Here is a 26284-nt window from a genome sequence, read left to right as displayed (position 1 = left end):
GGAACTGTGTTGTCTTCCTGGGGAAAGGAACCCCAGAGCATTGCAGAACTGTTTTGAACTTGGGAAATGGGAGCTGGAAAGTAAGCCCAGTGCTGGAAGAAGTTCAGAACTTTATTTGGAACACTTTCTTTTGATGCTAACATACCTAGACATTGTTTAGCTTTAGTTGTGAGGTCAAGCATAGGTTTTGGACACAGACAGACTTTTCAGTTGAACACACTGACTCAGACCTCCATAGTTTTCTTTAGGTAGGGAAATCCCACCTTAGCATAGAGCAAGTTAGGTCTTCAACTATCCTGACATGTAAGTTCATAAAGCTAATTTGTTTGAACTTTGAATTTGTTGTATGTTTATTGCTTCATGATGCCTTCACAGTAGCGCCGATGAACAACAGTGTTGGATACGTCCCCATCACCTTGTTAGAATTACTAGCTGACAAAGGATATAAGGCAGACAGAGCTGAAGTTGCAATACTGTCAACAGGAAGTATTATACCTCGCCCAGCTGATTTCGGTTCACAATAAGAAAGTGACACCAGAGCGCGCAGCAGCAGTGCACAGCACATCCCAACCAGTGACGGTTAAGGACATGCAGAAGTTTGTTGGGTTGTGCAATTATTGCAGAGCATGGATTTCCAATTACTGGACATTCACTCGACCAATACTGCAGGCACTAAATGGCCCAAAAGACAAAGGGCACCATCACAATGGCTGAAGAAATGCTTACTAGTTTTCAAGAGCTCAAGGACGTTATTGCTACTGCCCCAGTTCTATGAACATCCGACTATGCGCAACTATACCCAAGATTTCTATCTTTTTTCATACTCAGATGGCCAAATGATGACAGTGGTTTTAATACAAAAGTGCACTATGGGCCGCAAACCTCTAGCGTATTACAGCGGCATGCCAGACTCTGTTCAGCAGGGGCAATTCCTGTGTGAACAAGCTCTGGCTGCAGCAGCCTTTGCTATAGAGAAGTCAGCCACTGTCACAATGGGATGCTCAGTAATATTATACGTGGAGCATGCAGTATTTGCCATCCTAGAAAGGTCCAAATCCACCCTCACCACACAAAGGGCTTCTGCATATGAGGTCATACTGTCCAGCCTGCCCATTCACATTGCCCGATGTAAGACAGTGAACCCGGCCACCTTCCTGACTGAACCAATCACTGATGCTGAAAAAGTGCATGACTGTGCCACTTACAAAGGCCCTGACGAAGACATCACAAAGGCGTGAGATTGTGCTCTTGGCAACAGAGAAGTATTCTTTGTTGACAGGTCAGTAACTATTGACCAGGAGACGGGCAAAAGGCAAACAGATGTGGCAGTAGTCCTGTTAGTGGATGGGAAATATGAGGTATTAGTGCAAAAGAGACTACCCATGCATTACTCGGCCCAAGCTGCAGAGCTCATTGCCTTGATAGAAGAACTAGAGGCATCTTTGATAAATCCTGTGGAGTCATCACTGACCGCCAGCCAGAGATCTCCTACCCTGTGGCCAAGGGATGGTAGCCGCTACCTGATCCTGACCCTGGGGGTGGTATTATGTGGGAAGATTACATGGGAGGAGACCGCTGTCGGGGACAGGTAGTTTACCCCATCAGGAGGGACACAGTATTTTTCACTTCCCAGAGAAGAAGACCTCATAATTCCAAAATACTTGATGGCTTATTGTAAAACCCAAAACCCCTTTCTTGCAAAACACTCTAAGCAGAATGCCATTCATACCTCATATCCACATAACACACCTAACATCTCCTGTCTCTGATGTTTTTGCTTTGAACAAAAATCCTACACAATATCACTTTAAAAGTCCCATAAATACTATGGCCTCTAACTCCCATAAAGCCTCAAGTACTGAGACGAGGAAGGAGTTAAAGTGGATTGAAGGATACACCAAACTGAACATGCAGACTATTTCTTACAATGAAGTCCAAGTGCGCGGGGCATTTCCAAATGACCCACACATTCAAACAGGAGTGGAATTCGGAGTCGAAGTTGGAGAAGAGAGAAGCAGAACGGGACAAGCGGGAAGCGGAACCAAGGGAGAAGGCAGTAGCACAGTAACGGACCATGAGGGAGAAAGCATGCGCTGCGCTTCCCATCTGCTGCGTGAAAGCATTACCTACCGTCATGGCCAAAAGAGACACAGCAGGCACTGTGGGAGAACCGCAGGGGAGTAAGCAGCAGAGCTACCAGGGACGCGGCCGCGCCAAGCAACAGTGGTCTTACCGACAGGTGAACGAGGAGTTAGCAAGAGAGCTGGGAGAAGGTCTGAAGAGCCGGAAACGCTGTCCTGGAGTGAAAGCTTCACTGCAGCAACGTGCCAGGGGTCGGTGATGATACTAGACACCGGTCATTCTGCCCAAAGATGTTGGGGACCCCTGATCGACAGGCATGTAAGCAATTAAGAAACTGTTTTGAATACCGACCAGCAAAATACGAAGACAGAATTTGCACAAGTCTCCATACATGAGATATCAATGTGGGGAAAGTTGGAACAAGTAGTACCTCAAGCCAATGCAGTATAGACAGTGAAGGAATAGAACTGTGTTATACTGAAATACAGTGAAAACACTGAAAGAAGTTGGTGAAAGAAGCACATTAGGCAGTGAGCCTTTGGGGGCAAGGATACCTTGCAAAGAAACATACCAGGGGATCTGCAAGACCCCAGAAGGGGATTCCTGGCAGGGGAGTACACCAGGCAAACCATTTGCAATATACAGAAGAATAAGACATTGCGAAAAGATACCTGGCAGGAGAGTATCCAGGGGATCTAAAAAAACTTACTGAAGGATTCGTGGCAATGGAGTATACCAGAAGGTCATCCTTAAGAAGTTGTTGTATGAAAGAGACACTTTTGACATCATTAGGAAGTTGTTTTATAAAAGAGACCGTCTTGCCTTCCATAAGAAGTTTCGTGAAAGAGATACATTTGCCATCCCTGAGGAAATATTATTTGGAAAAGACACTTTTGCCATCCCACCTGAGGTAATCCAGAGGAAGGGAACCACCCTCTGGATCCAAGGACTTTTCACTGAAAGAGGCTATTTTTATTGGAGTTATCTACTTGCTTTTGAACACTTTTTGCCAAACCTAAATCAGAGACACTTTCCTTAGACCCTTAGTAGAGTGAGGGTCAGATTAATATGTCTTGGATACAAGGATAGTGTATATAATTTTGCCAATGAGACACAGACTGATCTTTAGTTTTAGGTTCCTAGGAAAGGAAACTCTCTTTAGGATAGGGACAGAGAGGTGTTTATCCAATCCCTTTATTCTAATAAAGATGTCAGATGTTGAAAACAGTACCACTTTGTGTCTGCCTCTCATTTCTGACCCCTCACATGTGTCAGGGGTGTCGAGTTACCATCTACTCTGATTCAGCATACGCCACTAACACAGTCCACTAAGGGCTGTTGCGATAGAAACGGTGGTTTAAAAGAGCAGATGGGTCCCCAGTTAAACATGCTGCCCTGCTAGACAGGTTCATTAATGCTCTTTCGCGGCCCACTTTGGTCGCAGAGGTCAAGTGTGCTGCGTACACTAACAACCCAGGCCGAATATCTCTTGGGAACCATGCAGACGACCAGGCAGCCAAAATAGCAGGTTACCTCCCAGGACCAGACATTACAGAATACCCAAAAATAGCGAGTATGCAATTACAATTAGAAGTCCCATACACATCACTACAAGTCACTCAGATAAGAGAGCTACAGGGTCAAGCACTGCATGCCGAAAAGCTTCTATGGCAGAAAGGGGGTAGAGGGGTTGAACAATCTCCCACTGATCTAATATGGAGAAAGGGCAACACAGGTATGGCGGTAATGCCCCAGGAATTGGTGATGGTAGCATTTGAGCAGCTGCACCACCCCTCACATGTGTCAAAACATCACATGGCTGCGGACCTACTGGAGGATTGGTACATGCCAAATATACAGGAACTACAAAATGTGTTCATTTCATATTGCATGATCCGTCCAACATACAAAACTGGGCAAACGTGGATGCTGCGAGGCACATTACCGCGCCCCAGGGGGCCATTCAGAAAGCTACACATTGACTGTGACATAGGAGAACGGTGCAACACCTTTAGTTACTTGATTGTTATTGTTTGCCCCTTCTTCCGTTGCGGAGTGATTTCCCGCTTTGGAGTACAAGAATCCGATAATGGGATCCACTTCTTTAATGAGCTATTTAAAGAAATAACATCTCTTTTAGGGAGCAAACACAAATTGTGCTCCATATATCATCCACAAGCCAACAGCTTTGTCAAGTGGATCAATGGCCTTTTAAAAGCAAACTGTCCAAACTATGTTTTACCCTTACAAATAAGTGGATCCATTGTTTTCCCTTGGCCCCATTTAGTATGCAGACACAGCCCTGTAAAGACCATCACCTCTCCCCACACGAAATAGTGACGGGTGGCGCATGCACTTTCACCCACGCAACGTGCCTCTGATGCTCACAGGGCTGCGTCCATTTTGGGTGATAAATTTAAAATGCATTTGTCTCACCTGACGAAGTTCATAAAGATTATCTCTCGACAGATAGCACCCAAGAGAACAGCAGAAGAAAAAAGCCATGCACCAGAATCTGCGAGAGCGACACCTCTTGAGTTGAATCCAAGAGATGCTGTTTATGTTCACAATTTTGTCCACAGGTTGAGTGAACAAGGTACTACGGCCAATTTACGGTCATCAATGCCACTCCATTTGCGTTCAAATTGCAGCGCTCCCCACCCATACAGCACCTCTTTCACCCAAATCTGCATTACCAAATGAATTGGTGTCAATATCCTTTGTTTACTGTGCACCAGCAGATTGTGCTTTCTTATTGATTGGCTTTTGTGTTGCGTGTCCACTTTCTCCCACTCAAGTTTTGTTTTCACTCATTGCATCAACCGTACTACCTCAATACAGCACTGCTACCTCATCTCTTCCAACACGGATAACGATATCATCAGAAGATGTGGATTTCTCCTGCTATAATGTTCACTAAATGCTATCAAACTAGTATCGCTACATTTGTAAATATGAAGCATACTCTGGGAAATGCAGAATTGGCCAATACTTCTTGCCCTCTCCAGAGTTCTCATCACTCGCATCGATTGATCAACTTGTTATACAGATGTTTCGGATTTATGTTAGGTTTCTGCATCTTTACATTCAACCAAGTTATATGGTTGAGGCATATAAAGAGAGGGTGTTAAATAGGGGGGGATGTATAAAAAATGTAAAGTATCTGTTTGGGTATGTACTGTCTGCACTGATGGTTTTACGGACAATATAATGAAAGTAGAAAGGATACAGGCAATTGGCACAGTCACATGGCAATGGAAAGGGGGCTCCCAAAATGGTCCCAGGAAATGCCATCTTTGGATACCGAGTGTTTGGTTCATCTGGTACTGTGCCAGGCCATGCAGTACGAGTTGTGCTTATGGGCCGAGATGAAGAGAAGTGTGCGAACAATGGCAAAGACCCACTGCTAAAGATGGACGGTGTGTTCTTTTCATCTAACACGTGGCAAGAAGCGGTAGTGAGATGCACGGCAAGGGGGTCAGCAGGGTTCAACAAAGAATTCTTATGGAATGTCAACAGGAACTGTCTCACTATATAAGCCACATGTGCTTCGACACTGAAATGGAATTAAACAAAAGAAATGCTGGTGAAGGCGCAGGCGGCAGAAGAGTACGAGTTTTGTTTTCGAGGACACAGAACTGCTCCAGTGGGAACCAACAAAACACTATACATTCCTGATAAGAGCATGGGCACTGCAGCCCTCATGGTCGTCTTTTGGGTGTGTGGCCAGCAGGCGTACATGCATCTCCCACTATCATGGAGAAGGACATGTTGCTAGCAACATCATATTCAGCGATCCTCATAGTTCCTGAAGCACATGTAACTATAGCACCAAGATATGTCAGAGCACAGTCGAAGCAACCCCCATCCCAGCCCCTGCAAGCAAGAAGAAAGAAGTGCTCACTAAGAAGAGAGAAGAGGAGATCAAACTATCTATCCGAAGATTCCTCCAAACTGCTGAAAAATTGTCCAAACGAGTATCACCAGTATACCAAGACAGAGGTCCTTGTTGCTTACCGTATGGTACCAGGGGCCCAGGCTGTGGCCAACACAAAGTGGCTCCAAATAGTGATGTGTGAAATGATCCAGTTGGTGAATGACACAGAGTAAGGATTGAATGTGATTAAGAGCGAAATGTGTGCGATCCGGTTGATGAACCTTCAGAACCGGTATGTTCTAGACCCGTTGACGGTCATGGAAGGGGGCATGTGCAAAAAGATCAAACTATCATCTTGCACATACACCCCCCAAACAAAGCAGAAAATGGGTCCTCGTCGCACATCGTAGGGACCCTCCACAAGCTAAAGACAAGCATGGTAAGTGAAGCAGAAGTGGAAGATGAAGATTAGTTTGAAACAATGTTTCTGTGCGTGCGGACATGGCTCAGACCAGTGGTTAAGATAACAGTCCCTATTGTGGTTCTCCTTCTGGTGAGTGTCTTTTCTGCATGTGTCCAATGACACTCTGATGCTGCATAAAGACACTCCCGAACAGTACTATGATGATGGTCTTAATAGGGGCGAGTATGGCACCTCCTAATACAAAAGATGGGCATGTTCAAATAGCTGATCCAAAGAAACCTTGCATGGTGAGAAATTACCAGCCCATAGATTCCCCGTGGACTCGGACTACACCCCCACCAGACCCAGAAAGTTATTTAGAGCATTGGGTTGACCTAGCGGGTGATGGGGGCAGTATTTACCTCACGTGTATCCTGGATAAATAAGCCCAAGCAGGGGAAATCCTATGCTATGTGTGCAGGGTGTGTGTGCCCAAAGAAGATGAGTATATGGCTCAGGTGGCAGCTTTGTTAGTTGATGGAGGATTAACTAAGGTGGGAATGTTGGAATGCATGTCCAGTTCCCATGTCCATCCAAGCGATTTAAGTTGAGAAAAATATATTAAGTGCACGCAGAAATTAATGCGTGCAATTGCAGGGGCATGAAACATGCAAAGCAGGGTTAACGTGTGGGACAATTGTGTAGCCCAGGTATAGGGCATGTGTGTGTGAGTTAGTAGAATACAATTATGAAAAGACAATGGAGAATAACGTAACAGCCAGCCCTTGTCCCCGCTGCAGTAAATACTGAAGCCCGCCATATTAGAGTGAGGCCTAGTCTGCCACAGGCCGTGGTGGAAGCAGCAGCACACTATTGTAATGATTCCCAAATCACTTTCCCATCTCATTCCCCAGCAAGGGAGCTGGACCAGAAGGCCTTCAGGCCTGATAGATAAAACATAATTGTATCGTGTTGCAGGCCTGCAAAACTAGAAAGGATTGTGGATGGCCGAGCACGGGTAGGGTTGCGCCCGTCCTGATGGACAAACCCATGGGAGCCGGGGCAGAGGTCCTCAGGTGAAGATCATATCCTCTTCCTTTAAGAAACTTTTTTGTGCACATGGTAGTAGTGTGTATAAAATTCAGCAACAAGCACATTTCTTCATTTGACTAATCAACATTTAATTGAGGTTTGACCCCCATTACTTTGCATGATATAATTTACAACAGAGTGTTCTGTGGCCAGTTGAAAAAAATCATCACCAATAATCAAACAGATGAAAATGTAGACACAATGGGCCTCATCATGAGTTGGGCGGTAGCCCTTAAATGCGGCAGTAATGCTATTACCGCCACATTCAAGGGTCCGCCCAAACATGAGTCTGGCAGCATTTATCCACAGCTGCAAGCTGGGGTAAATGCGCCGAAAAAATTCCAATTTTCGGGTGCTATTAGTGCGCGCTAATTGCGCTGAAAATGCCCCATTGGGTCCAATGGGGAATGCCCATTACCGTCCAACCCTTATAGCGCCTGCGTTATGCCCAACTCACGATGAGGCCCAATGTGTTTTAGCCTAACAAGAGCCTAATCCAATAAAGCTCTCTTTATTGTGACAGCCTTCATCAGGAGAGACTTATTTTTTCAAATCGATTACTGGGGACACCCACGTGTTGATGAATTGAAAATCTGTTCAATAAATCTAAACGCGAGAAGAGACACTATTAGATCTTCTACACTATGCCCTTAACAAATATAGGAACATAAATGTTATACGGCAATTTGATTAACCCACTAATTAATTTAAAATGATAAGGTGGTTCCTACCTGATCTATATTCCTATAATTCTTTTTAGGCCTTGATAAACTAGTGATCTGGGGTTCATGTATTATTCCCATGGACAATGAATTTAATAAACTCAACACCAAATTCTAAATATTAAATATTAACATTATGATAGTTGTGTAAAACATATTTTTCTATTTTAATTGAGAAAGGCCCCAAATACATTCTAGAAGTTGAATCTGGATTGTTTGTATCGTTATTTAGCACCTGACCCCCCCGCCCCCCGTCCCCCAACCTCGAAAACATGTATGTGCTGGCGTCACACCCAAAAGTAATAATGCCCCTAGTTATGCACAAAAAAAAGATGTTTCTTTTAAAATTAGGAATACAAGTCCATGCCTGCCACCTCCCCACCCCAATGTCTCCAATAGGTATACACATCTTGCCTAAATAAGGGACACTAACTTATCTTACTACACGGTATTAGTCCATGAATAAAGCAGCACTTCACTGCTCGGCGTCGTGTTGTCAAATGCTCAAAACTCGAGCGCTATTGTAGACCCACCTATAAGTGTTGACCAACTAGAGAGCCTTCATGAACTGTTAAAGCGTCATCTTAGTAGTGAAAAATGTCTGCTCCGTAATGGGCAGAGTAATCCCACTCATAAATGTCAGGTTACTAGTATAAAATGTAGCTGGTAAGAATCTAAATGTGCGACGTAGATAACCCTTATTCTATAGGGGGAAATCAGGATAAACATCCAAGTGCCACTAATCTGGGCCTCACTGTTTGGGTTTGGTAATCGTTTTTAAAGGAAGATGATATAATAAAAATTGACTTTGGGAATGGAAACAGTCATGCTCTGACGGATTTGTTCCATATGTAGTTGTCAGAACTTGCTTGGTTTAAAATAATGAAGGTTCTCTTGACCTCTTTATGAGTATTCTAGCCCTTGGCTTTTGGTGTTTGAGTTGATTGTGGCCCCTGGGCAGTCAGGACTGAGCACCAGATTCCTCATTGATATACTTCTTGTTTGTGGTTCATTTTCCTCCCCAATTGTGTGCTTGGTGATTTGACTAGCCTGCATCTGTTGTACGTGTCTTCCAAACAGGAATTGGCCCATGCTTTGGCTCCCCATGAACCAAGGCCATAAAAGTCAGGGTTCTCCTGGTGCCATTGTGGCTGCCTGCTGACCTGAAGCTCCAGCTTTCCTGTGCCATTTTTCTCTGCATCCAGAGTCTCCACATTGGACCAGAGCACTTGCTGAATGTGTTTCTTCTGCCTGCCATATGTTTTTGGTTTGGCTAGGGTTCTGGGACTGGTTTTCTCTGGGTTTTCACCGTGTAGATGTGGCGCTGTGCCCTGAGGTGATGGAGGTAGGCTTACTGGACCAATGAATCATATTTCACTCCAACTGATGTGGTGTTCAACCAACTTTGAGAGGGGTTGCACTCCAGAAACACCAAAAGTAGAACCGGGGAACCTTTGAGGGATCCGTCTTATATAGCCTCTAAGGTGTGTATCATGGAACAAGTGCCCCCACCCACTCCCGATGCCGAGAGATCCCTAGCCATCCTCTATAAGTAAAAAATACTGGTGCCCTCATCACACAGTGCTTCACTTTTCATATGCAGTGCTGTGCTGAGACAGGGCCTGACCTTTGCATGCACATGGGACACCCCATACACATCAATGAGGTAGGTTTTGTCGTGGGAAGCTGCAACTATTCAATTCTTTTCAGCATCAGGAATGGTACCAAACCACTGAATTCTCTTGTGAGGGGCAATGGAGCGGGGGACCATTCGTGCCAGGTTGTGCTCGTCTGTTTTTTTCAATTCGCAAGAGGGCACAATGCAGACAATGATTTGCTGTCATGCTTCAGACTCACCCAATCACGACCGGGTGATATGCAGGAGGCGGAGAGAAACATGGACCCCTCCCGCGATCACCTCTGCTCGATCGTTAGTGGGACGCTGCACTCTGAGGCATCCCTGGCGTCGATTTCCACGCCTGCAGTGGGGATTGCCTTGGAGACTGCAGGCGCGGAGGAGATCACCACTCCATACTGCGGTCCTCCGCTCGACGCGGATCGTCAAGAAGAAGGGGTCATGTGACATGGCTTCCAGGAAACAGGCACCAAATGAACCAGTGGATCACGTGACCAAGTGAAAGATCACGTGACCAGGAAATCGTCCCCGATTGGCCAACGAATCAGGAAGACTGCAATAAAAGGGGCTTGGCCTTTGCACACATTGCTTCTCAGCTGATCTCTCGGCGTTTAGCGATTTCCTGCGTTTTTGAACTTCATGCTTATCGAATTTCTTGGATTTTGGACTTCGTTTTTCTTCGGGATTGCCCTCAAATTTTGACGCTTGGATTTCTTCTGACCTGTATAACTGGATTATCTGAACTTGGAACTGTTTTCTTGGATTGTTTATGGATTGACCTTTGGATTTGGCGCTTGATAAACCTTCAGCTACCTTTTGTTTAAACTCTTGGAACTCTGTCAAGAACTGTGCACCTACAATCAAACCCTCTCCTCTCCCTTCAGATCCCGTGGTCCTGTTATCCCCTCTGCACTACTCATCTGACCCTTGGGGGAAAATTCACTTAGGTTCAAGTCACTCATCATTCACCTCCAGGGTAGGTCTTTCTTATTATTTGTTTATGCTTGTTGTGAATACCGTGTAGCCATTAGCTAACCTGGTATTTTCTTTGCAGCCACCCGGGACCTGGAGTTTCCTGTTTACCCCCCACCTGTGGCTCCAATAACCGGTCAGCGAGTACTTTGCCCCTCTCTGACTGGTGCTTGGGGACAGAGGTATACTAATCCACGTGGCCCTCAGGATTTGACATTTGCAATGGTCGTCGGGTGTCACAGTGTCGCCTTATTTATTCCGTAAATATGGAGTTTGCATTTGCAAACCAGCAAAATGCAGACACCACTGACTGTCTGGAAGACAATGCACTTTTGGCCCCATAAAACGTAACTTACTAGCTAAAGGCATCAGGGATAAAACAAGTATTGGCAAAGGCGACGTTTTGGTCACCAGGCCCACAAAAGTGCACTTCCTCCTGCACACTACACTCCCATATCATTTTCAAAACCAGGCCAGGCTGCAGCAGCAGCTTTAGAAATAGTCAGACAAAGCTATATTTTTGAAGTTGGGCATTTTTTGTTTTTTTCCACAGCCCTTGACACCATCCCTCCTCTCCTCACCCCAGATTGGTGGTTTTGTCTGGTCACATTACTAGTCACAAACAACCCACAGGCTCTCTACCCACAAAGGCCACTTCAACATCGCTAAGAGAAACTGGAAAACATGCAACCTGAAGAACTCCGAAATGTAATGGAGGATACCAAACCAAACCCACTTGAAGCAGACCTCACCATCCCGGACCCGGAAGAAAATACAGAGATGCTCCCGAACTGGAGTCACCCCTTTGGACAGGTGGTTTATCTCCTCCCTTATTCCCACAACCACCCATGAAGTATGAAGAAAACAAACTGGAAACCAGGATAGGCTTGGAGAAAGCATTACAAGCAGCAAGACAAGCCAGCATATCAGCAGCGGATTTGACATTACAAGGAGACAAAATTGAAGGCCCAAAAAGTAATTACACAGAATCTATCAGAACTCACCCAGAGAAAGAAATGTTCAAAATTGTCAACGAAATGGGAACCTCATCATGCATTACATCACCCACACCCTCCCAGAAATTGTGGGGGTTCACCACAGTCTTCGAAAATAAAGTGAAAAACATCCAGCGAACCATATACACAGCACAGACAGAGGGGATAGATGAAATCCTTACCAGGGACAACCACATCACAACCCAAACACTCAACCTATTCAACCGAATAATGCTAGTGGATTTTTAAAAAACCAAGCAAAACAAAGTAACAAAGCAGGCTCCCTAGTGGACCCCTGTCCCCTGGGGATCTTTAAGGAGAGATCCTTGCACAGAATGCCTAGCATTTTATTTTTGCAAATTTATTAACCGTTCCCTGGAAATGGAAATTGTACCAAAACTCTTCAAGATGACGTGCTAAATCACTCCTCAAAACTACCATTGGAGACCTGACGATCCCACAACCTACCTCAAAAATACTGTACCTAGTTAAAATCCTAGAAAGCCAAGTATACAGCCAAATCTGGAAATACATAGAGGACAGTAACATCTAAACTCATGCACAAGTAGGATTTAGGCCACTGAGAGGAATAGAGTCAGCACTATTTATCTATCCGGGAACACCTCAAAATCAACAGACACTAACACCACCTTGGCCCTCATACTCTTGGACATCTCAGCAGCTTTTGACACTGTCAATTACAGATCCTTAATAAGGGGGATGGAAGAAGTTGGACTACACAGTACAACAATGGATGAAGTCCTTCCTCACAGATCGAAAAAAAATCAGCTGGGCTCCCCTTTCCGGTTCCAAATTCGTGGAAAATTACCTGCAGAGTCCCACAAGGTTCGAGCCCGTTACCCCTCTTCTTCAACATCTACATGGCCCCATTCATGAGGCTAACTAAATCTCATAGGATGACCTGCTTCAACTATGCAGACTCAGAAGTCATCTTCAAAATGACCAGCAACAAGGAGACCAACATCGCCTTCACCAAACTCAACACAGAGAAAACAGGAATCATGATGCACCAGAGGCACCACTACTTTGGCCTACAGTACTGGGTATTTACCCAAAACCATGAAACATACATCAGAAAACTATGGACTTTTATGGACAACAAACAGACCCTGCAACCACAAATTAACATACTGGTAATGGAATGCTTCTACCCCCTTCACTCGATCTGACCATTCCTTACCTTTTGGCATAGGACCCTTGCCACTAGAGCACTGGTTCTATCCAAAATCAACTATGCCAAAAGCGTTTACTTCACAAAGACACTTAAACGCGTAAAGAATACAACAGTTAGACCATTGCTCAGACGCGAAAGGAGGGAACACATAACTCCACCACTAAAGTCTTCACTAGCGACTGGTGAAAAAGGAAACCAATTGAAAGCACTCTGCTTCACCCACACATCGCTGAGGCAGAGTTCATCTGAGAAAAGATCATCCATAAACAACCCCGGAAGGACGCTAAAATCCAGTGACAACACACTACTAGATAGAATGCTCTTCACCAGAGAAAGACAAGTGGATTGTCGTTCTCCAACATCATGGCCAAGATCAGGTACACCCTGTGACGAATCTGATGATCTAAATCACTCCTCCTGGGGATACCTCTCCCATGTGGCCAGGGTATGGCAGCCACTACCTGATCTTGACCCTAGGGGCGGCTATATGAGGGAGGATCACATGGGGGGAGGTAACCCTCCGAGGGGTGCGACATCATGGGATGAGGCATGGTATCCCCTTTTCCTTTCTAGGGATATGTAATGAAGGATCAAGCAGTAAGACAGACAAGGTTCTGGGTGTTCAAGGGTGTTTATTGAACTTCAATTGTGTATGAAAAACGCCTATCTAATCCTAAATCTAAAGATGGCAGCAAGCTACAGCCATCAAATAATAATAATGCAGTCCTAGTCGAGTCTGTCAAAAAAGAAAGTGGCCTATACTAATACCAGAAAAAACTATCGAGCAGAAAGACCACTAGTGACCCTAGTGCTTGTACAAAAAAGATATGATGTCCAAATTAGATGTGCAGACAAATTATTTCCCAAATATTGCAGCAGGTGAATGACACATTTTGTGGGGCATCGAGCCTTTCGGCAATGCTGCGCATCGCCGAAAGGCTCGAAGCCCAGTTATTCGTCTGACCGCAATTGCGAAGAAATATAGAAAAGAATCACAACTATTTTTTAGATACGTGATGTAATATAACTACGTTCAAGCCTCAGAAGAAGAGCAGTGGCTCGAAACACGTCAGGCTGCCCTAGCACAGGACTACACATATGCAATGCAGCATTAAAACTCTCCCTTGATATACACACAGTGTGAATGCATTATTGTTTGTAGCCTATACTAATACACCTATTGCCAATCCTTACTTCTAAATACAAATAGTGTGGGAAACAATATTATGTAAAAGAAAAGTGTTCAAGAAATGGTATGTCAGGATATTGAAGCCTTTGGCTTCCCTTGGCCATGTTTTCAGCATGGGCCAAGGCAGCACACTCGAGCTTAGCACAGTCTCTGGATACTATAGCTGGAGGATGCAGTTCAAAAGTTCAACATCATGGCCTTCTGTGCCAAAGTCTCTTTGCCATTCAAAATCTCTTTTTCAGAGGGCCTGATGCAACACAACAAACATCGAACTTCCTTTCTTCTTAGGATTTCACATGTACAAATTCTCGGGTGATTTTCTATACACCCCGGACCCCCTCTGCCGGGCTCAGACCCACTTTAACATAAAGCTTTCAATTGATCTCCCTCTGCCGGGCTCGGACCAACTTTCTCTACTTTGCCAAACTTTCTTTACTCCAAAAATCAAAGACTTTCGACTGTGTGTGGGATTTTGCTCACCCCACCACAGGACCACTTCGATTCACAATTACTCGCTCTCTTCTCGATATCACTTCTTTCTCACTTTCACTTTTGCCACTTCTCAAGTGAATACCTTACAGAGACCTTCGATTGAACAGCCACGCTGTGCCAGAACAGTCTGTCAAAGGTATTGCATCTTGCTTTGGAAGTTCAATCACTCATCAACAGTTCAATTTTACTTCGTCTTTTATCACACAAGTTTTAACAATGTTCGTCCCAGCGCTCGCCATACAATGTTGCTGCTTGCAACCTCGGCTTCAACACAGACCAGTCGTGTATCAGTCTCCCCAACTCACCGGCTGTGTTGATTTCACTGGAGCTGCTTTGTTCTTGGAGCCAAAGACGATATCACAGCGGCTGGTATTCTCCCCACCTTCATTACTGACGCGGGAGGGCTTGTGTATCTCCGACACACAATGCAGGATTCTTCAGCCTGGTTTCCTGGTTTATGCTTTCTAATCTCGAGTGTTCATGAAACTAATTGTTCCTTGTCGAAAAGGTCAATGGAACGTCCCTCCTTGCAATCCGCTTCTGTTTTTCTGTCTTTCTTCTCTCATTAAAGTGCCACCTCGGAACTGCCGTTTCCTCGTGTGCTTTGCCTTGCTCAGAGTGTGCTCTCATGCTCCGCCTTTTATCCATGTGAGGAAGCTTAATGGAAGTCAGGTGTCTGTGATGGTCAGTAATTGCCTGGCCTCGCTTGACCATTGTATTGGGACATGTTAGGTATACGGCTCCTGTGTTAGTCTGTTTTCTCTCATAGTGGGCTGTCCGTGAGAAAGTGTTTGTGTTGTAATGGGGGTGACGAGGCGGTAGAGTTACTAAATATCCTACTTGGTAGGATGGGGTAAAGGTGATATAGGGAAGGGGATACCAAGTCTCACCATCTGGTGTCCCACTGCCACTTTCCGAAGACCCCTCACCCAGGTGATCCTCCCGCACTGGTCCACCTCCAGGAACTGGATCCAAAAGCAATGGCTGTGTCCTGGCCATCTGGATGACAGATCCCCGGGGACTAGCGGGTGAGACACCTTCTAGTTTTGCACATATACCCCTTCCATTTCCCATGCCTTGATGGCATATTATGCAGATTCCCTTCAACCATCCATAAGAACTACTGGCAACACCTTCCAATACTCTATACACAAGACACCAAGAACTTCCTACAACACCCATACATCTAAAAATACTGTGACGAGGAGGGTGAATGGAGTAATGCAGATCACCAGGGATGAGAAGCACCAGAGACACACTAGTGTTTGTGAGCGTGTGATAGGTCCCGTGACATTTAAAGGTTTTACCCAGCATGAGAGAACGCTGCCTGGGAAAGACGAGCCCTCTCGGTGTTGATCGACTGTGAGGACGTCAAGAAAACTGTGAGCCGGCAGGCTCGAGAGGAAGGCAAAAGAGAGGACTGCAGAGGCCGGTTCACTGTGAAGTGAACATGAGAGGGAAGGAACAAGACACTTTCTAGCAGCCACAGGAACCTGGACGCAGCCTCACCACCACCCGAACACAGTGCAAGAGCCCAGAGGAAAACGGCAGATGTGAAGGACGTGGAAGCTGTACAGTGCAGGTGGGGAGCCAGTGAGGTGGAGGCAGGACACCGGAGTGCTGCCTCCTGTCTACCACAAAGGAACCGAAGGACGCCACAAGACACCAGTGAGTTCTAGAGAGAAAATGGGACACCAGAGCGCTTCAGTAACGCTGCCAGAGAAAGACAAACATGTATGAACTGAAAGAAGGAATATGAAACCCAATATGACCCGAAAAGGGCTTACCAAATAAATGTGACAGAAAAGCAGGTTTGCAATTGTATAAAGTAAATCAGACGAATGCGACAGAAAAGCAAGTTCGCAATTGTATAAAATAAATCAGATGCAAAGTCCTGGCAAGAGAGTAAATCAGGCAAAAGCAAGTCTGAGATAGTACGAAGCAAATCCATTGAAAAGCCCTGGCAGGAGAGTGAACGAGGCAAAGCCAAGTTTGCAATTGTATGAAGTAAAACATATGCAAAGTCCTGGTAGGAGAATACACCGGCAAAATCAAAACTGAAAGTAAAGTTAAACAAAGCGGAAAGGAACCTGGCAGAGGAGTACACCAGGTTTCCTACAAAGATGGGACTTACATTCCAGTTTATTTTTTATATACAATTCTTTTGTTGAACAAGGAGCCCTAATGAAGATACATGCCCTATGGAATTTGAAGTGTCTTGAAGGGAAACCTGGGGAAAGAAGTTGTTCCCTTGTACCATGAACTTTATCCTTAAGAGAAACATGGGGAAGGTAGCTGTCCCCTGGAACTGTGACCTTTATCCATTGGGAACCTTTGTGTTGAAGTTATACATTTCATTTGAACTTTAATGTTTGGGCACCTACCAGGCCAAAGATGTTATCCGTCACATATTAGAGTTGGTTTATAGAATGTAAGGACAAGGATAGTATTTCGGACACAGGACATTTTGTTTTGGACACTTTGACAATGGATAGACCTTTATTTTGGTTGAAGTAGGGAAATACCTCCTACAGTAGGAATAGTGAGGCCTTTTCCTAACCCCTTTTATTTAGAATAAAAGTTTATAGCCAAAACTATGATCTCACTGTGTCCGCGTCTCATTCTTGGCTTCGTACAGCCCTAAAAGTAAATCTGCACAATCTGGGACCACCTTAGCTTTCCAATGCCTTATTTAACCAAGGAACCGCCCACTACGGGCAAGCCCACTGTCATCTTGCGACAACCAACAACTGAGACAAAGAACAAGAAAGCTACCCACCTTTGACCCTCAAATATGTATCCATGGGAAGGTCATACACCCCTCCTCCAAATATTTCACCACCTCATGGAATATCATACCGGTGCAAACCACCATTAAACTACTCCCGGAACAACAAAGCCCTCCCTTCTGACTTCCGGCAGTGCATAACAGGCTTTCGCCACTCCACATCGGGTATTAATCTATTTCTGCCATAGCTCACGTGAGACCCGTCAAGTGCCACACCATATACCCTCCAACCCCAGACCCATGACTGAGATCCACCAAAATACTGGCCAACTACAGGCACCCTCATATATCAAACCTCAGCCTCTACTAGCCTTACCGCCTAATCACTCCATTTTCTATGCTCACACTTAACACACACAACCCAACTAAGCCACTCACAAAAGGCTTTAATAACCCAGTCACCAAACAAACAGCAGAACACTACACATGCTCAAGCAACTTAAAGCCACAGCCCTCGTCCAATGCATCCTAGTTCTATGGGCACACAAGGTCTCCTTTTCAAACACAAACTATTGGTTGCTGTTAACACAAAGCACTTAATGCACATTTTACACAAAATATCCCCGATAGCTGCACATATTTCCAATGCGTATTGCAAATATTTCAGTACATGAATACTGGACGAGGTGGACGGAAAAGACAAGCCCACTGATCACCAACATCAGAATTTTAAAACAAGCAATCCTGGGTGAAAGGAGCCATACTCCTCGATTAAGAAAGCAGTGTGACACAGGATGCTGGACATTTTGAAAATACTCACTACTGAGAACACAGGAAAGAAAGACAAAGAAAAAGTGTTGGCTCCAAATGTTCACCTTGCCCTCCTGTTTGGCCCATAAATCCCACACTGCATTGAGAACGGCAGCTGTTGCTAGTTGAATAACTCCTTTCTCTGGACCAATCTGTATGGAGAAAAATATAGGAAATTACAGAATGATTATGCAAACAGGCATATATCATAAGAGAATGCAAGTATAATCTGAACTTCTACACAAATGATTTGCATTTGCAAAAGCGGATTTGTGAATGCACTAACAGCAACTTCCATTGTGATACGTGTTGTAAGGAACTCATGGTGGCAACAGTAAAGACAGACACAAGTGATCACAGTTCAAGGGTGCTTATTAAACTGTATGAATGGGTGAGAAAACGCCTAATCTAAACCTGAAGCTAAGATGGGAGCAAGCTACAACCATCAAAAATAATAAGGCAGTCCTAGTGGCGTCTTGTCAAATAAAAAGGGCCTATACTAATATAAACCTATTGCCAATCCTTACCTCTAAGTTACAAAAAGAGTGTGGTATAATGTTCACCAGAAAAGAAAGAAGTGTTCTCAAATGATAAGTCAGGATGGTATGGCTTGGGTCTCCCTTCCCCACGTTTTCAGCACGGGACAAGGCAGGACTTCTGAGCATAGCACCCTCCTGGGCCTCGCCAGCATGAGGTTCACTATTCCATTCAATGATACCACGACCTTCCCCTTGCTTTCTCTTGGCAATGGGTAAGAGACTTGATTGTAAAAGGGATTTGACGTGACCCTTGTAGGACCACTCTGACACCTCACACCGCCCTCTCCTAGCGCCTTCTGGTACTTGTAGATTCTACACAAAACAAAGGGGCCAGTTAGAGTCCTTCAAATGAGCCCTCCTGTGGTGCCTGACCACTCTGCAGCTGGCCCATCTCTGGGTTTTTCCCAAAAGTTCAAACACACACAAGTTTTTTGTTCCCAAGTTCCTTGCGTTCATATAATGTTGCCACTAGCAACCTTGGGCTCAACACAGTTCGGTTTGCTATCAGCTTTCTCTGACTCACTGGCTGTGCTGGACCCTTTGGCTTGTCTTGCTTCTGGAGTCAAGGATGGTACCACGGTAGCCAGCGTGCCCCCCCACCTGGGTTATCAATGCGGGAGGCCCCCGTGCACCGTTGACACCGGTCACACCATACGCCATGTACTCCCCGGTCTTGTGATTCTATTTTCGGAGGCTTCGCTGGTCTGAGTTTAAAAGGCCAAGAGGAAGTCCCTCTCGTGCTGGTCCTAAATAGCAGCTTCCTTTTTTTGTTCCGCCTTGCTCGTCATGCGCTCCGTCTTTAATCCCTGTGGGGAAGGTAAAGGGCTATCAGGTGTGCGTGGTTACTGTCAATTGACGGATTCTGCCTGACCCTTGTATTGAGACATGTCAGGTAAACGGCTCTGGTGTTAGTCCATTGTCTTTGTGTAAGAAAGTGTTTGTGTCGGAAAAGGGGACAAGGGTAGAGCTTCTAAATATCCTACGTGGTAGGATGGGGAAAAGGTGTTACAAAGAAGTGGATACCACGTCTCAAACTTTGGCATCCCACTTCCACTCCCCGAAGACCCATCATCCAGGTGATCATCTCCCACTGGTCCACCTCCAGGAACTGGATCCAATAGCGATGGCCGTGTCCTGGCCACCTGGATGACAGATCTCCGGGGACAATCGGGTGAGAAACCTACAGGTTTCTCACAGTGTTCTCTATAACAAATCTTTGCAAACATATAAGCTCTGTGTATTTGTTTCACAAAGAAATAAAAATGTTTTGAAACCACACAAATACATTCACAAGACATTTAAAAGACAGGAAGTGATCCATGGTCAAAACATCCTAATTGATGGGGCCGCACAGGACCTAGTGACCAGTCAAGTGGCACAGCCTCACTGGCTACCCAAAGAATCTTGATGCAGGGTCCCTAATATATACCGACATCTACTTGAAAATCTGGTGGAAGACAACTGTTTGTCAGTGAAGCCTGCAGACCACCGCTAAGGTATTATTAGCTTGGAAATTCCTACACTATTTAAATGAGCTGTTTGCCATTGTTCCAGTCAAAACCTTCCAGAGGGCTGTTAAATTGTCAGCAATACCTTACCATGTGATAAGACCTGTAAGGCTTGTGCAGAGGCGACGACCAGTACCCTTCCCAAAAGGTGGCACGGTCTGAGAGACTTTGATGTAGCCAGAGTTCCTAGAGTGTACACAAGGATAGTGGCACACATGGGTGGTTGGAGATGTGAAGGTTGTTGAACGGAGACAGATAAAGTAGTGAGCTTGAGCCTTATACAACCAGGTAGGAGGGTGCACTCAACAGTCAACTTGGAGGAAAGGGGGAGGCTTCATCTTGAGAAGCCTCCTTGGGTCCCCTCTCCTGTAGCTGGGAGAAGGCACATCGTCTCCGACAGAGAAAGCCAAGGGGGAGCGAGGTGCTGACCCTCTCCCCACAGTAAAGGCCTCAGATGCGCCTAAGGTTGTGAAGGCCCAGGTTCACCAGGGCGAAGCGTCTATTGAGGGAGTTTCCTTGCCCACCCGGATGGAATCATCATTCATGCCCATTGAGACAACTCCCGTGAAGATGACGCTCATCTCCCCGAGACCATCGCCCCTGACCGAGAAGAAGGGGGGGGCACAGTGGTCCAGCGAGACTTGGAGATCTCTTCTGAGGAGGAGCTTTCAGGCCCGACAATGCCTGAGAAGAAGGGCGTTGAGGCTGGGCCCTACGGGAAGGACCCTGACGAGGCAGATGGGGAGAGCGACGAGGAACGGCAGGGTGGGGAGGAACCGTACCCCACACCACTCCCGTCGCAACTGCCTCCACCACCGACGGACAGGTCAGAGGACATCCTACAAGCTCTGCACATCCTGTGCACGGAGATACGGACAAGGCTGCCCACGCCGACGGGCAATCGGCGCCTGGACCATCAGAGGATCCACCAGATAAGAGGAGACGAGTCCATCCTCCTCCACCATACCACCCCTTCCCTCCATCCCCTCTGCCGAGTGACGAGACGGAGCCAGATACGGCGACGAAGGGTACGGACGCCGGCAACCGAGCTGATCTCCCGTCGCCGGTACCCAGGGCTTCTCCCCCCGATGAGATCGGATCCTTCCACGTCATGATGTCTAGGGCCTCTGAGCTGTTTCAGCTCAACCCTGAGGAAAAGAAGGAGGGTTTCCTTTATCAGCGACGAGAGGCCAAGAGGAAGACCGTGCTCTCGGTCCCGCTGTTGGACAACATCTGGGACGAAGGGCTGTTCCTCCTGAAGAACCCATCCTCGACCCCGGCAAAGAGAGACCGGTACGAGAAGAAATACCGGGTTCCAGACTCTGCACCAATGTGCCTCAGAGCACAGCCGTCCCCGGACTCAGTGGTCTATGCGGCGGCCAGGAAGAAATCTAAAGGGTCGACAGCATCGGCTTCCACTTCCCCACCGGACGGCGAGGGGAAGAAGCTGGATGCCATGGGACGACGGGTCATCTCGTCGGCGGCAACGACCATTAAGGCGGCCAACGCTCTCGCTATCGTGGCCCACTACCATAGGGAGCTGTGGTTTAAAATCGCCCCTCTCCTGAATTCCTCCCAGACGACAAGAGGGCAGAGGCCGTTGAAATCCTACAAGAAGGTGAGGTGGCTTCGGACCATGCCATCAGTGGCCACAGACATCGCCGACATTGGGTTCCGCCAGATGGGCAACGGCATTAGCCTTCGCCGGCATGGTTGGCTCAGGGCCACCAACTTCCGCCAGGAAGTCAAGGTGAGGGTACTGGGCATGCCCTTTGACGGGGACAACTTGTTCGGCAAGGCGGTGGACGAGTCATTGCAGGCCATCAAGGCAGACACAGAGATGGCCCGTGCCTTGGGCACACTCCAGCAATGACGGCCGTCCTTTCGGTCCTCCGGAGGCAAGTCGCAGGAGGCCTCCAAAGGATTCAGTGGCAGCTCTTCTGCCTACAGAGGCCGCAGCAAGGCCAAAGGAAATCGTCGTCATCGCCAAGGGGCCCAAGGTGGTAAGACCAGCTGGCGAATTTCATCAGCGTGTGGAAGTCCATCTCCACCGACCGTTGGTTGCTGGATGCCCTGGCCCACGGACACACCCTGGAGTTCCAAAGGAAGTGTCCCCATTTTCCACCTGTGGACAGTAAAGAAAACCACATTCCTCAACTGCTTCTAGAGGTATGAGTAATGCTGAAAAAGGACGCAATAGAACTCGTCCCGAAGAGGCTCCGGGGCTCCGGAGTATACCCGCGGTACTTCCTCATCCGAAAGAAGACCAGCGGTTGGCGACCTATTCTAGACCTCTGTCGCCTCAACATTTACATCAAATCCCAGAAGTTCCGGATGGTCACCCTTCAGCACGTGATGGGACAGCTGGAGGAGGGAGACTTCCTGTCGTCGCTGGACTTGGAGCATGCTTATTTCCACATCCCCATACACAAGGGGCATCGAAAGTTTCTGCGCTTCGTGGTCCAAGGGCAGCACTATCAATTCAACGCCCTTCCCTTCGGTTTGAAGTCGGCCCCAAGAGTCTTCACCAAGTGCCTGGCACCGGTGGCGGCGCGGCTATGCCTGCAGGGGATCCACGTCTACCCCTATCTAGACGATTGTCTCATCCGAGTGAAGTCAAGGGAACTCGCCATCGAGCACACAGCGAGGACCGTCTGCCTGCTCACGGAACTGGGGTTCTCGATAAACTATGCAAAGTCCTACTTGGAGCCATCGCAAGATGCTTGGTTCCTGGGAGCCAGACTCAAAACAGTGGGGTGCCTAGCTTCATCGTCGGAGGACAGGATAAAAGCCATCCTGGGCAAGGTACGACGGCTGTTGACCATGGAAGTTGGCCGGGTGAGGTCCATCAAGTCCTTGCTCTACATGATGTCATGCATCTACCTCGTTCGGTTGTGCAGGCTGCGGATGCGGCCGCTGCAGGAGTCCGACGCCCGTTGGATGCAAGTGGTGGGAAGCTTCGAGGACAAGATCGCCCTCAACGAGACATTCCGTCGAGCGATTCGGTGGTGGGGTGTCCGCGCATCTCGCGGCGGGCACAGACTTTCAAACCCCAGCGCATCAGGAGAAGGTGACGACAGACGCCTCCCTGGAGGGATGGGGCGCACATCCCGGAAATCTCCACACAAGAGGCCTGTGGCTCCCAGAGGAGAAGTCGTTGCACATCAACGTCCTAGAGCTCCAAGCTGTGTTATGGGCCCTCAAGTCATTCCTTCCATCCCTCAAGGACAAGGTGGTGCGGGTCTTCACCGACAGCACCACCACAATGTTCTACATTTGGAAGCAGGCGGGGCACCAGAACCCCAGCTCTCTCCAAGGAAGCGCAGGACCTATGACACTGGGCTGTCAACCAGAGGATGCTCCTGGTACCCTTTCATCTGGCAGGAGTGAAGAACACTGTTGCTGACTCACTCAGCCGGGAGCTGCGCTCTTGCCACGAGTGGGAGCTTCGGGAGGATCAGGTGGACCTACTGTTTCGACGATGGGGCAATCCCCAGCTCGATCTGTTTGCGACAGAGATGAACAGCAAGTGCCAGAGGTTTGCCAGCAGGTTTCCCCAGCCGGGGAGCATGGGGGATGCGTTCTCATTCCCCTGGGATGGCCTGTTTCTCTATGCGTTCCTACCGTTGCCGTTGCTTCTGCGACTCATCAGTCAAAGCATACGGTCCCGAGGCAGATAGCGTCCCCTCCAGTCATGCTTCCGGCGGACACAGATCTTCTCGCCAGGGAAGGAGGCATGATTCTGCACCACAACCCGGGGTCGCTGAACCTGCAGGCCTGGCTCCTGCAGCACTAGAGTTTGGAGGATACAAGATCCCGGCAGACTGTAAGGAGGTACTTGCCAAGGCCAGGGCTTCTTCGACTCTTAAGTGCTAAGGACATTAATGGAAGAGGTTCACCGTCTGGTGCCGTGCACAGAAGATAAACCCTCTACAGATTACAGCCCCTCAAGTGCTGCCATACATGCTGTCGCTGGCCAAGGTGGGGCTGGCGCACGCTTCTATAAAGATCCATCTGGCGGCTATCTCCCCCTACACCAGAACTTCGGGGCGGTCGTCGCTGTGGTCGCATTGCCTGGTTAAGGAGTTCATGTAAGGACTTATCCGCTTGTTCCCGCCGGTGAAGGCTCCGGCCCCGGCATGGGAGCTCAATGTGGTGCTGATTATGCTCATGGGTCCTCCGTTCAAGCCTCTGCATTCAGCGCCTCTGAAATTCCTATCGTGGAAGACAGCGTTTCTGGTGGCCATCTTCTCCGCATGACGAGTGGGAGAGACCCAGGCCCTCGCCTGTAAGCCTCCATACTTGACATTCCAGAGAACAAGGGTCGTGCTGAGGACGCACCCCTCCTTCATGCCCAAGGTGCCGTCAGAATTCCATCACAAGGAACCTTGGTGTTACCTGTTTTCTTCCCGTCGCCTTCGTCACCAGCAGAGAGGACTTTGCACTCGCTGGATGGGACTAGAGCGCTGAAGTTCTACGTGGACTGCACAAAGAGTTTACGGAAGACATCACAGCTGTTTGTAAACTTTGGCCCTGTGAACCAAGGCAAGTCCCTATCCAAGGCTTCCATTTCCAGGTTGCTCTCCGGCTGCATCACAAACTGTCATCGATTGGCAAACCGTCTGTTGCCTGGCCGTCCGAGAGCCCATTCGACCAGAGCGATCGCTGCAACAACGGCGTTCCTGTCTGGTGTGCCCCTGCAAGACATATGCAGGGCTGCTACGTGGAGGTCGACGCACACCTTCACGAAATTCTACTGCGTTGACCGGGGATTCCAGGGAGGAATAGTGTCGGCCAAGCAGTGCTGCGCAACCTGTTCGCTTGAAGGTGAGCCTGGTGAGGAGGTAAAAGATGCTTCATAATGAGTTGTTGAAATGCTTAATGTTGAGCCTTACCACCTCCCGTGGTTGCGCATGTGTGTACTGCTATGCATTCTTTTATTCATGAGCATGTGAATCCATGCCAGACCCAATGCTGGAGAAGGAACTGTTGCTCTCCAGCATGGGTCTGGCATGGATTCACATGCAAACCCTCCTGCCTACCCCTCTGCAGCTCTTCTCTTGGTCCTATACTGCTACTTTACGTGCTACCAAATCTGAAGATGGCTCTCAGAGGAGGGGCTTAGGTAGAGGGCAGTCATTGGCTGGGGGCAGTATGGCCCAGAGACCAGTGATTGGTTTTTAGTAGAAAGACAGTTCAGAAACGAAAATGAAACTGATTTTTTCTTTACCGAGCGTTCCCAGCCTGACGACGGGGAATATTCATGAGCATCTGAATCCATGCCAGACCCATGCTGGAGAACAACAGTTACAGGTAAGTAACTTGTTCCTTCTGTGCAGTGCTGTCTTTGGTGAAGCAGGTAGGACCCAATGCTGTGAAATGGGGCCGACACACCTCGGTCATTTGTCTTTCATTGGTGGTGGCACCTCCATCACATGGGGTCCCATCACATCCACTGTGGCCCACGCCCAAGTCAATGCGCTTTAGGCAGCCCTGTCTGCCACATGGGGCCACCTCAATCACTGCCATGACCCGCGCTGCCCTTATTTCCCTTCATGGCTTCTACATGCCCAGAGGAGGCTGCCACACTCACTGCAGCACCTTGTTTCTTCCAGCAGGATCACTGTTGTCATGGAGACGTTGCAGTCATTCACCACTGTGTTTCCAGCATGTAGATGACCCGTTAACCCACCCCCTATTTTCTCTGTGCCAGCGCACTGCAAGGAGCAGGCCGTGCACTCTTTAGGGCTCCGGCCAGCATGCAGAGCTACACTAATCTTCACCTGGGCCAAAAGTGTGCAGCGGCCCGAGGGTTTCTTTGCCACCCCATCCACAGACGGTGGGCTTTCACCGGCTGCATCTTGTGAGAAACCTGAAGTTGACTCCCTGGCTAGACCCCAGGGATCCGTCATCCAGGTGGCTAGGACAAGGCCATTGCTATTGGATCCAGTTCTTGGGGGTGGACCAGTGAGGGAGGATTATCTGGATGGGGGTCCTGTTGGAGTAAGACACCAATGGGAGAGATGCGGTATCCCCCTTCTTTC

The 26284-nt window shown here is 47.6% G+C and overlaps 1 protein-coding gene across 5 annotated transcripts in view; it reads right to left on the bottom strand.

Moving 5' to 3' along the window:
* The window catches only part of ENOSF1 (enolase superfamily member 1), an 831595-nt gene that overhangs the window by 525074 nt on the left and 280237 nt on the right, over positions 1-26284 (bottom strand). For all 5 annotated transcript variants that reach the window (XM_069620869.1, XM_069620872.1, XM_069620871.1 and 2 more), the window contains exon 4: positions 18259-18345. In XM_069620869.1, the coding sequence (XP_069476970.1) occupies positions 18259-18345 (87 nt within the window). The remainder of the gene's footprint in view (positions 1-18258; positions 18346-26284) is intronic.

Source organism: Ambystoma mexicanum, chromosome 5q (assembly GCF_040938575.1).
Source record: "Ambystoma mexicanum isolate Mex_15411 chromosome 5q, UKY_AmexF1_1, whole genome shotgun sequence".
NCBI classification, from domain to species: Eukaryota; Metazoa; Chordata; class Amphibia; order Caudata; family Ambystomatidae; genus Ambystoma; species Ambystoma mexicanum.
The sequence above is the reverse complement of the archived record's forward strand: the minus strand, read 5'-3'. Positions and strand labels throughout refer to the sequence as shown.